The following is a 12,427-nucleotide window of genomic DNA, read 5'->3' on the forward strand; positions in this document are numbered from 1 at the left end:
CACCTGATGACATCATTATGACATGTCAGTGACACGTACGCATGAGTAAGACCAACTACAGAGCGGGGTTCTTATTTGATTCAGTATTGCATATGATGTGTTTGTAAATAGCTCTCTCTCTGTAATATATAAGGAGGCCAACCAACCATGGTAACACCCAGGTTGATTACCTCTTGTTGCATCTCTCATATTGTACAAGGCCTTAGGCTGGTAACCACTAAGAAGCTTCCACCTGTACTCATTGCCTTGAGCAACTTCCTCACTGTAGATACATACTCTGCCATTGCCCTTAAGGCCCTGGCCATTGTACTTAGGTAGTTAGTTGTTGTAGGTAGCACCCCCACCGCCTTATGCGGTTTTACTTAGCTCCATACAGCCACAAGCACCCACTGCCTTGACGCCCCTTACAGACGTCTAGGACAGTAGTCATTGAACACTCTCACACATTAGGGGTTCTAGTTCTTTTTCAGCTACATAGCACAAGGAAATGCATTTATCAGAGACATTCCTATCTGTCATACTGTGGCCCATCACATTGGAAAGCTGTGCAAAGCCAAGAAACAACGCATCAAGAATAAAATTAAGGTATGAAGTTATTGTTCTTCTGCAAATACATGTTCTAATGACTCCCATGCTTTTAGAATCCCCCTGGTCAAGTTTCATGCACTGCAGACTCTTGGTCAGACAAGTCTCAATGCTCACTTATGTGCATCACTGTGCAATTCTTTGGCTAGCTCAAGATGGTTGACTACCTAATTACACTCCAAGTAATTGAGGGCAGTCACACTGGATCTAATTTGGCAGAGACATTCTTTGAGGTCCTGGATGAATATGGTGTTACCAAAAAAGTATGTCTATTTGGCTGTAACTTTACATATAGAATGAAGTACTTATGTTGATACTTCTTTAGCTGGGAATGATTACACTTGATAATGCAAGCAACAACAATACCTTAATGGCGCAACTAGAGGAGTATATGCGCAATTGCGGTCTTTTGTTTGATCAATATGGGAACAGGCTACAGCGCGTCGCAGTATTTTCAGACTTTTTACTTGGCTAATCATGTCACAATTGTTGGAATATTGTGTATTCAGCGTCTATTCTGCATGTACTGTACAGGACCGGAAGAGATCTTCCAAAGAATTCTCCCCGTGCACTTGGAATTTTTGTCTTACTTTGAATACATTTGGCCCCTCTGCGTTGACGACTTTGTGTGTCTTTCAACAACAATTTAACCGCAGGTGCTTCCCACACATTGTCAACATTGCCATACAGGCTATACTCAAGAATCTTATTGCTTTAGCCGAGATTTTCCAGCATAAACACCCATCAATCCATCCTAACTACCAGCCCAATGTTGATTTGCTCCTGAAGAATGTTCTTTCACGTTGCCAAGCAGCTATTGTTGCCTTGCGCTTTGGGCAATGGCGACAAGGCTTACAGAAGACCATTTGGGATGGGAATTGTGATCACATTTCTTTTTACGCATAAATGGATTGACAGTGTATGGTCACAAATACAGTAACACATACAGCAGCTTGAGCTTATCCTTGATGTTGAGACCAGATGGTCCTCAACCCGCAATATGATTGACAGGTTTATCTACTTATATCAGGTACGTAACAATTTTGTCTATTGTTTTCATTCAATTGACCTGATAGAGTTATCCATTTTAGCCCATCAGCAGATACATTGCATTGACTCCCGCGCTCACCCAGCACCTAATATCACATAAGGATTCCGAGGTCCTTGAGGATATTTAAACAATTCTCAATGTAGCTCACCGAACACAAGAGCTGCTGTCCTCCAAGAAAACACCAACTCTTGCATTTACTCTTTTAATCTACCATGCACTCATTCAACGCTGGAAAACACTCCGATCTCAAATGCCTGCACTATCGCATGCGATTGATGCCGGGATTGCTAAGCTTGAGGATTATGTCAAGAAATCCAGATCTTTGCCGGCTCATGCCCTTGCAATGGCGCTCAACCCGTCCATTCGTTACTTCTGGATCGAGAAGTATTGGTCATCTGAAGAGGCGCTGAAAGCAAAGGAACTTGTCCAAGAACATGTAAGCTATGACGGCCTTGATTTCTGGTCACTTCTAACCATTGTTGTAGCTATTACAATGCCTTGAAGAGCAGGAAGCTAGGCGTCAGAATGCCACACAAAGTACCATGGTAACAGTCGCGCATACGGCTAGCCAGGCCGCCAATGGGAACCTTACTCGTGGGCACGAAGCATTTTTAGTCAACGAAGGTGATTTGCGGCCCGTTTCTAGCTATTGTACCGAGTACAATCCAACTTCGTCCCCTCCAACTTGCGCCCTCATTCACCAGCTTCACTGGAACTTGAACTCAGCTCCAACGGCTCTCCCACCCCTAGCACGGTTGATTCATCCAGCTCAACAGTTCTTTGATCCGATATCAACGCTCGAAACCTTGCATTGGTTAAGCTTGAGCACAAAGCATTCCTTGAGCAGAAGGTTATTCCGCCAGAGAAGTTGAAGGGCATGACAGCCATCGAGTTTTGGAAGGTAATTGAGGTTCCCATAGCATATATCAATAGTATTTACTAATGTACTCTTTAGACAAAATCTAGTGAACTTCCATTAGTTTATCAGCTTGCGCTCAACATTTTACCAGCATAGGCCTCATGGGTTTCTTCAGAACGCGTGTTTTCATTGATTAGGATGACATGCACCCAGTCCCGCAACCGCATTTCGGCCGGTAAGGTCGAATCGCTTCAGATTTTGAAGCACTCTTTACGACGTCGTCCAGACGTTCCGCTTACTGTATATACTCGGACCCTCAACCTTATGGCTCGTCATCTCGACGGTGCTCTGGGTGATGGTGCTATTTCGACGGTGCCGATTGACACGGAGTGATTTATTTATATACATTAACCATATATGCCATACAACCGTGGGCCTGGTCCGTGAGTTAGCAATTCCGAGACAGGGACCTTTCTGCTTGCTCGATTTCGGAGGCGCTTAGTAATCAGGGTCTACGGAGGAACAACTACACTTACTCGCGATTACGGGTGTTGTCAGCCCCAAATACGGTGGGTTCAAATGCACGGTTGGCATCGGTTGTTGTCCTGTCCATGGAGCGCCCACAGATGTGGACCGGACGGTCGGCATCGGCTGCCGATGACGAAACTGGTACTGACTGGACCCACTATGTGCCGGGAAGCAAGGCAGAGACTTTGCCCGTCTGGCTCGGTGTTTGAGTTGCAAACGGGTATAAACTGGCGCTTACTTCTTGGTTTGTGGGGTCATGATTTGCAGTGCGCCGCGCTAATCCGCTGGTAATCCGCTTTGTGCGCACTTTACTCGATCCGCCGCCGATCCGCGCCGATCAACGCCTATCGGGTAGTATCTACGGGTGGATACACGTCGGATATTTTAGAGTGATCTCCGGTGTCGGGGATACGTTTCTTGGAATGTAAATTACCGTGAAGGTCAAATTGATTAATGTCAGATAAATTAAACTCATCTTTTTAGTCTTTTCCTTAACTTTTATTAAGGTTCCCGGATCTTAATTCGCTATGTACACTAGGTGTTGGTTTCACAGTGTTGTAATGAGGTTGAGGACAAGCTAGTGGCACAGACACAAAGAACCCCAGAAAGATAGATTATAGTTGAATAGTATGTATACAAGTATCAGGTAGATGAAGTCCAGGAGGTTAATGAACTGCCGTCATCTTCCCAGTCCTGTGGCTAGAAAGAAATATCAACACGAGTTGGAAATAAATTAGTGAAATACGTACATGTATAATTTTGAGGGAGAAAGTACTTTCAAACAACACAGATGTGCCAGGACGAGGAAGTGAACACTTCCAGCCCTGACTTGTCTGTGTTGCCAAAAGAGCATCGTTATCGTGTAGTACTGCAAGATATGGTTAGCTTAGCATGCTAGAAGAGTAGTCCTACATACCCATCATACGGCCCTCGTATACTTGGAGATCTTCGAAATAGGGGGCCAAGGCATGCCAGAGGTGATACGGATCCACTGTGCATGAACCATCCTTGCTTTGGCTGACAAGGATGCTCAGTGGGATCCGTAGCATCTCACCATGCAGGTAAACAGGCAGGCGTAAACGAAGACGCCTCTTGCGTTGCAAGAACAAGGTAAAGATTCCCATGTTACTATTGTAGAAGTCGAACGTGGCTCAAAGAAGGTAGTTGAGAGTCACGTGATCTGTACCTGGTCTTCAAGGCCACCCTGTGCTTACTACCTCGCTTGTCGTCCCTTTCTCTCTCTGTTTTCTGTGTTGTGCCCCCTTTTCTCATTCTTAGCGTAGTTTGCCCCGGTCTCTTGTGAGCGGTTTGCATTGTTTCGCATGTAGCTCCTTAAATATGAATAAAAAATGAGAGCCACGTGATAGATCTTTGGTCACGATGTCAAAGGGGTTTGCAAGCATGTATAACTACACTGCGGGACCATTGTCAGCTGGTTTTCGGCTTGAGTAAGCGCCAGGATGGTCCAATAGGAAAGCCTGCACAGCACCCCAGCCAATTTTTTTCTGAGGCTGAACCGGCCGGTTGGACTTAGGTAGGGTTCAGGTCGAGCTGAGATAAGATAAGGATCAGGCCCAGATCAAGCAAGTGGCCCGGTAAGACGCCACTAGCATAGATAAGATCCAGACTGTAGATTGATAAGAATTAGAATAAAGGATCGATTGTCAGGGTGCATTGCAAATACGGGCGCGCAAGGATCGACCAACTTGGTCGTGTTGACTTAGAGATTCCCACTACCTCTCAACATTCTACAGGCTGACAGACAACACTCCCGATAATGCGCAGTAATCATTTTACTGAAGTTGTCCTTGACAGGGCTTGTAGGGTGAGTACACAAAGTTTGAAGCTCAACAAAAATCGAAATTAATTCAATTATCTTAGACTAAGAAAGGGTTGGGATTCCATGAGGGACAAAGACCACGTAGTTGTTTTCAAACAAACGGTCTGGATGCATTATAACAATGCCAACCTTGTCTGCTCACAAGGATTTCTTATTTGGTTGGTATTGGAGTTTGAATGTGACCCGGACCTCTGCTCCGGGAGTCAATTTTGGGGAGCTGCATGCATGATCATGTTCTAGACCAGATTCCCGCACCTTGGCACCGGGACACAAGGTTGGTCACCACACTCACCACTACTCCTGAGTCTGATGCTGTTCCGTAGTTTTGCCCCGATCCAAGTATGAAATGCGCCATCTACAAGTTTGATGCCGTGGTAAGGTTTCGAGGCTTGAGGAGCGGGCACATTGCTGCATATACGTCGATAAATTAAGAAACTTGATTAGTTCCCATGAAGATACACTGTGTTCGGTCTATCAATACGCGAATAAAATACCCTTAATCTAAAGGGGCTGATATTTAGTAAATGCTCATATTGTCTAGGGTCGTAGCAAGCTGAGAAAATAACATAAGTGCCAAACAACAATCCCGGGCCCGCATAGTGTTGCTGCAGCACTTGTCAGATCTGGGCAGACCGTCAGGGAATGCTCACAAGCGTTGATGGCCGATACAACTCCCGGACACTGAGTATTGGATAGTTGTGATATACCTCAAGCAAGAGACATTGGAATATACTAATGGCGCTTTGCATGGCCCGAATTGCTTTGAGTCAGAAATAAGTGTATGCAAAAGGGCTATTGAGGATCAGTGTAGAGTGTGATATGTAATATGCAAACTGATTGAGTCGGGCTGAAAATTTTCGCGACGCTGGTTCAATGCTATAGCTAGCTTACGGGTATTTTTATCTCTCCAATGGGCAAGTGTTTTTCAGGTATACAAATTGAATAATTTATTATAGCCGTCTCATGTCCTGCGTCAGAGATCTGCAAAAGTCCGGCGTGTCCAGCTACAGCCGGACAAGATCGCGAAAATTGGTAAAACTATGCAAGGAGACCGTAACCGGCTTTGACAAACAACAGGTTGAGCGATTTTGGGATCGCGCAAAGCCTAAATCCATAGCTGCAAATGTCAAAACCAGTTGCAGCCGTGGATTTGGCCAGTTATATTGGGGGACCGGGGGGGGGGGAGAAATTTGGCAGGTTTTTTATATGTATTTGTTCACTTTACTCGTAGTTTCATTGCGATTCATAGGAAAATTTCAGCTGACGTGATATTCATTGATAATTTATGTACAGGAACAAAGAATGCTAAACACCGTGAGCACCCAGTCGTGCTTCTTGGTTCCCTTCCCACCCATAAGGCGTATAAACCTAGCGTGGGCATCATCAAGCCGTCAGAAATATGTTTTAAGGCAAATTTGGGTTGAAGTGTGAACAGAGCTCACCATTGTCAAGCACGCTGTAAGTGTTAAGACTCCTGGTATTGCAGCGGGCACAATCATAACTTCAGCATGGTTAGGTCATTGGGTAAGTGTACTCGTCAGTTAAGTATTGTAGTTGAAGTATAGTGAGAAACCTGCCTATCTGAATTGGTTGTAGGAGAGCGATTGTGTTTCATGTTGTGTCCGATATGTGTTGAGCCATAAACTAGTACCTAATAACTGTTTATCAGCACAATTAGAGCACACATACCATGTACCAATGAGCTAACTAACTCCTAGAAAGGATACAAATTTAGCATCCGTGTATATACAAAGACGGGCGGCATATCATACATGTAGCCATTCATTGAGCACTCAAGCGCTGTAAGCAAGTAATTCTACCTTGAGTACTGTGGTCTTAAACGCAGTAACACTTGAGATAGCCTTTAAATAAAGGATGATAGGTTTGGGTGAGGGTGAGGGCTTAGGATGGAGTGCAGAGGACAACAGCAAGAGAAATTTTAAAAGCGGCAAGACAATGACTTGGTCATTGCGGTGGCGGTGCTAATCTCCCTAAATTGAGACATTCCGCTCAGTGAGACATTGAGCTCTTGGACCATGGTTGCCATTGTTCTTACCTGACTTGACTATGCCTTGTCAAAATTGTGAGAACCCGGTTCGTAATGATGCGGAAGATCCCCCGCCTCCCGGGCAGTCCAGGAGACAGATGAGAGAGGTGAGTACATGCGCCTTATCGACTGAGCTGAAGTTAAAGCAGTTTTATTGAGCAAGACATCCAATCTTTACAAAATCAAGTACGAATAGCCAAAGAGGGTCAGCAGCGCGCTGAACAAGAGGCCCATGACCTTCAAGCACAAATTAACCAGCAAAATGGACAAAATCAAGGGGTTGTTGGAGCAGGATAACTGGATACATTGAGTTGACTGATCTTAAGAAGCGTAATTTTATATTCACGCATTCAATTGTTTGCTCTTGCGTTGTAATTTCCCCTGGGATAAGGGAATCCATTCATGTACTCTGGGATCTTGAGAGCACGGACATGTACCTTTGTTTAAAGAATCTGTAGTTATGAAGCACTCTTATTTTGGATAAAATTGATGCCGTTTGTGACCATAAATCGATTATTCTGAGTAAAAAAAACAATAGTAACTGTTAACCATATCCCGCACCTCAGTATAGCCGGTTACGGCAAAATCTCCCTAATTGTGCTCTGCCACAGCCGGCTTCGGCATTGCAAAATCCAGTAAAGTCCGCAAACCGGCTGTAGCCAACCTTCTGGTTCCCTGATGTGTGCAACCTCCTGTCACTTGCCTTGGGCCTGTGTTCTCAAGGGGCGCCCACCCGGATTTTAAGTATCAGTATATTTCATTATAAGACTATGACCATGTACAAACTCTTGGTAAAAAAATAAATGACAAAGATCAATGTCGCGTAGCAAAGGTGTGTCGCAGGTCGCCGGTTGTCGGTCGCTGGTTGCTAATTGGTGGATGGCAATCAGGTTGGTAACCGAGGGTATTGGGGCAGTTGCGGAGACAGAATATGAACCGGTCACGTGTAACCGGTGGGACAAGGAGACTTAGTTGCTGGGCTTGGGCGAGGCAGATCCTGACGGTTCATTTCAGAGTTTTCGAAGGTGATACCAGCAGTGAAGGAAAACCGCCGGATCGGATACCTCTAGGCGACCTCGGGGCAACCTCGGGAGCACCTTGGATCGGAGTCCTTAGGTATTTCATTGATAAGAGTAATAGGTGCACTCCCTATGTGTAACAATGAAAGCGAATGAGCTGGCGAGTCGAAAAGATGGGAGTGAAGGCGCAATGGGGGTCAAACGCGCTGTACATGTGGAGGTCTGGCCGAGCAAGCACGACCAAGAATCCGGTGACTAACTACTCTCGTTGCTGCGTAACCCTACGCCTAAATCGGGTCTTGCACGTCTCCAAAAGCTCCAACCCAGAGCCCCTAATAAATTTACCCAATATCACTGTGGGGTTAGCGTTCTTAGATTGATCCTCACATTCATGTATGCACAAAATTATGTATCAGGCGAGCCAAGTTGTTGGTTTCGTCACCAAACATAAGTACAGTTGATGTGCGCCTATGGCATTCAATCTTGGACTAGAGCTCCTTGTCTACACATTTTATTCCAAAGGACGCCGCTCATCCAATTTAAAGGAGCTGAATATGTGACCAACGTCAGCACAAACACAGGGTATACCAGCTCCACGGTCAATTAACGTCTATCACACGTACAATCCGGCAGCATATAGCCTTATTAGATATCATGCATACAGACACACACTACTGTGTTTACACATTGTGACGCCACAAATACATCAAAGAAGATCAAAGTGTAGACAAGACAAATACCTTGGCCACAACGGATTGTCTTTCTAGGCACATATTAGATGAGCGGATGCTGGACTCGGAAATACGCTGCTGTATTACAATTAAAGGGTTCAGCTGTACGTACAAAATCTCAGTCGATTGGGCGGCACTTTGGCTTGCGCTACAGGACCCCCAAAACTCCTGGAATACTTTGAAATGCCCGATGAGCTCTTTAAAGTGTCATACGTGATACTCCAAAACACCTGCTCACATTTATGACCAAATGAATGCTCTCAAGCTTTCTGGGTCTTGTATTACAAGGGCTTAAATCCTTGCTATGTTAGCTGTACTGGCTATAGGGTACCACAACATCCCTTTTTACTTGTTTGATTGATGTCTGAAAGGTTATCCAGTCTTTTTATGTAAATTTTATACAGGCTTGCCAATTGCCGCTGATGTTGGTCCAAGCCAAGCATTGGAGGAGGCCCAAGTTCTACTTACATAGTGTAGAGTAGATCATTATAATTACACCCTGCAACGCACCTATTGACACATAACATCTCGCAACATGTTTTAAGCCCTTTAACATACGTCATTGCATTGACAGCTTAGTACATTTATATTTTCACTTTGTGCCGTAATGGTATTCAATACTTAAATGCAAGGCCTAGGCCCGGAGACTGTCCAGCTCCGTTTGATTACTCCCAATTGGTTTGGAGCCCGAGCCATTCTCCTGGAACTATGTAATCCATTACTCTGGGCTTTGTGGTATTCATATTATGTGTTTACAAATGGCTGCCACGCTTTGTAGCTACGAGTGACTCTATTCCAAACAGGGTTCCCAAACTTGAGGATTTGAAATAAAACCATCTAATATAGTTCTCAATCTAATAATACAAACGTTAAATTGGGGATCGAAGTGATTGAGTAGCTTGGATATTACCTTGGTGTATGGAAGGACATGACCAGATTGAATAAGGACAGAAAATTGTTAATACAATGAGCATCATCGAGATCCTGTAAACTCCCAATGTATAGGTATATAAGGAATACTAAAAGCGGCCCTAACCTGCAACTACTACCTTAGCTGTTCTGTTTTCACTATGTCGACCCCCGCTTATGAAGTACATATCTATGGGAGCAAGAAATCGGCCAAACCCATTAGAAAATGGGTCTTACCTGAGTTGCTTCAAGCTCAGTTTGTGAATACAGACACTGGACCCAAGTGTCCGCTTGAACCGTTTGTAAATGCATTCTGGTCATGGGTTGTTGAGGATGGGGTTTGCAACGTTGTCAGGCCATCCAACCCTGTGTCAGGGGAGTGCGTATTATACAGTGAGACAAACCCATTAATATATTATGTAATGATGGCTCACAATTCTCTAGAGAAGGCCAAAGGCCCAAGAAGACACCTTGCCGTACTGGCAATGGTAGAAGTTCAAAACGGGCAAGGAAGATGGCAACGGATCCAACCACAGGTTGGCGAAATGATACAAATGTATCCGGATATCGCAATCCAGTTTCAGGTAAAAGACGATTTTTCTTGTACTTATTATTATAATTATTATACTGACATAATTATTAGGGGAAAAGCACAGATACAACTTTTCAGAACGCCAATCTTAACAACATGGAGGTCGACAATGGCACTCTCAGTAACAGTCGGAGCAAGTCCTTTATCGACATAGCATCAACCCAAAGCACGACTCCCAGCATGAGATCTGCAACAACCCAACCCCAAGCACAACCACAAGAGCCGGCTGACACATCAAATGTGAGTTGCAATCCAGTGTTTGACACATACCAACTAACAATATCTAGCCATTAATTGCTCTCATATGGGTCTCTAGCAAATTTTTCGATATAAATAATTTGCGACCTACTTGTTCTCAAATTGAAGAGTTAGGATTTTTCTTGCAGCTCCGTGATTTACCCAAAACTCAAGTAAGTAGACTTTCGGAAATTAGATAAGCGCAACTTACTGACCGAAAAATAGGCTGAATACGACTTGCTATATTCGAAATTGTCAAGTTCCCCTTTCCCCATGCTATCTTACCCGGAAGTAGAAAAACTTTGCCTATTGGGTTGCTGCTGGAGGAGGTCGGATGCGGAGACCAAGAGATATCTAGGTCTGTATCGGTGGCCAGTGGAAGGGTCTGAGAAGCTGCACTCAATCTTATCCCAGCTTCGGGAACTGGATTGAAGCGCTTATTACGGCTATCCAGAAATTGATACGATGTTTCAACACGTTACAGCAGCAATATGAGCTTGTTACATAGGTGGTCACGTTTAAATCATGTTGCATTTGTATCTACTGTACTTGGGAATATCTGTATTGTAATAACATCTATTTATTGCTCACCGCCAACAAAATTTGGAAGATTAGTACCTAGACCGGCTCTGTTGACAGGCAGGTAACAGTTGTGTAGTCTTGGTAGACGTGGTACTATAGTCAGTCATCACAAGACGATATTGGGAGAGATATACTTGGAATATCATGTACTTGGCGTCTTTTTACATGTACAGCACCGGAGGGTATCTTCCAAAGACTGCCCCCGGTGCGCTTTGTATGTCTATAGCCAAGTTGTATATACATAGGTAGAAAACTGGGGCTCATATGTGCTTCTTAGTGAGGCGTGAATAAGGGAAGAATATGTATATAAGTACTCAATAAAGGCGGTATGGTGCACGAGCTAGGGAATATTTACGTACATATATAATTGCTCATATGAGATCAGCTATGTACTTTAGCACACTGGGTCAGAAAGGCATCAAAGGCGAGTGAGTCGGATCAAATTCATGTCAAAATACCCTTACCTGTCCAAATAACACCGTATACCCCAAAGGTACGGACAATCCGACCTCAGCGATCCGACCCCTGGGGGTGCGAACTTGCTATAAGGTAAATCCGAGCCCCCGGGTCCGGATTACTGGCAAAATCCGACCCTCGCACTAATCCGGACCCCGTTCTCAGTATTTTTGTAGGTGCACAATCTGACCCCCTCAATCCGACCTCCACAGAATCCAACCTCTGGGTGCGGTTTCTTGTATGTTAACGATAATGACAATTGAATCACATTCTTAAATACTAAATACGTTACACAATGAATCAATGCCTAAACCCTAGCTTGGACAATTTGGTACCAGAGCGGATGTGGGATACGCGTTGTCCGGTTCAAGGGTGCTGAGGCAGAGAACATGGGGGAAACGTTATATCATGGAAGGCTGCGTAAAAAAAGCATAGTGATAGTCCTGAAACCAATACTTGCACGGACGCGGACAACTGAATGATACAGGTGAAAACGGACTTACTGCAAAAGCTTGACAAAGAGCAAATAATGAGCAAGCAAAAAAAAAGGGGGGGGGGATCGAATACTCACAGTGCTGCAGCTGAGCTTTTGATTTGTTGGAGGTGGCGGCGACGATTGTTCAAAGTTCTTGAAACTCCATGTTGAACCCATTGGCCTGTGCATCAACTGAGTGGTAGGTTATTTTGGTTAAACTACTTACTTTAGCAAAGCAAATGTATGCTACTTTGTGAATTGAGGTGTAATATAACTATAGGGAAAAATCAATGTGTCATGAGGCCACCAAAACATTTGTGGCATAGAATCAATCAGCTCAATGCCGGGTTTCATAACTTTGGAATTACTTACAGAATTCTAGCTATTTTTTTTAGCTGGCGTATAGCAGCTAAGTAGGAAGGGTCAGAGGTGGGGGCGGGAGGACAAGCGGGAGGAAACTCATGCACGTCTGAGGGCAGGCGTTTATATACCTTGGCAGGGCGGGAGCAGCAGCAG

The 12,427-nt window shown here is 44.5% G+C and overlaps 4 protein-coding genes across 4 annotated transcripts; 3 read left to right on the top strand and 1 right to left on the bottom strand.

The window, feature by feature from the left end:
- Positions 1-1,886: 1,886 nt before the first annotated feature.
- Positions 1,887-2,508, top strand: RhiXN_02433 (hAT family dimerization protein; the record flags this gene model as incomplete). Its single annotated transcript, XM_043322252.1, has 2 exons — positions 1,887-2,072; positions 2,122-2,508. 2 exons carry the CDS (start codon positions 1,887-1,889, stop codon positions 2,506-2,508), a joined length of 573 nt encoding a protein of 190 aa, XP_043177748.1.
- Positions 2,509-3,665: 1,157 nt separating this feature from the next.
- RhiXN_02434 (uncharacterized protein) lies at positions 3,666-4,147 on the bottom strand (the record flags this gene model as incomplete). Its single annotated transcript, XM_043322253.1, has 3 exons — positions 3,666-3,722; positions 3,773-3,891; positions 3,940-4,147. 3 exons carry the CDS (start codon positions 4,145-4,147, stop codon positions 3,666-3,668), a joined length of 384 nt encoding a protein of 127 aa, XP_043177749.1.
- A 2,783-nt stretch (positions 4,148-6,930) lies between these two features.
- Positions 6,931-7,207, top strand: RhiXN_02435 (uncharacterized protein; the record flags this gene model as incomplete). The annotated part of the gene is made up of 2 exons (XM_043322254.1): positions 6,931-7,017; positions 7,070-7,207. The coding sequence occupies 2 exons, from the start codon at positions 6,931-6,933 to the stop codon at positions 7,205-7,207; spliced, it is 225 nt and encodes a 74-aa protein (XP_043177750.1).
- Positions 7,208-9,730: 2,523 nt separating this feature from the next.
- RhiXN_02436 (uncharacterized protein) lies at positions 9,731-10,830 on the top strand (the record flags this gene model as incomplete). Its single annotated transcript, XM_043322255.1, has 5 exons — positions 9,731-9,962; positions 10,014-10,153; positions 10,213-10,401; positions 10,449-10,571; positions 10,624-10,830. 5 exons carry the CDS (start codon positions 9,731-9,733, stop codon positions 10,828-10,830), a joined length of 891 nt encoding a protein of 296 aa, XP_043177751.1.
- Positions 10,831-12,427: the final 1,597 nt, after the last annotated feature.

The sequence above is a fragment of the Rhizoctonia solani genome, chromosome 3 (assembly GCF_016906535.1).
Source record: "Rhizoctonia solani chromosome 3, complete sequence".
Lineage (NCBI taxonomy): Eukaryota > Fungi > Basidiomycota > Agaricomycetes > Cantharellales > Ceratobasidiaceae > Rhizoctonia > Rhizoctonia solani.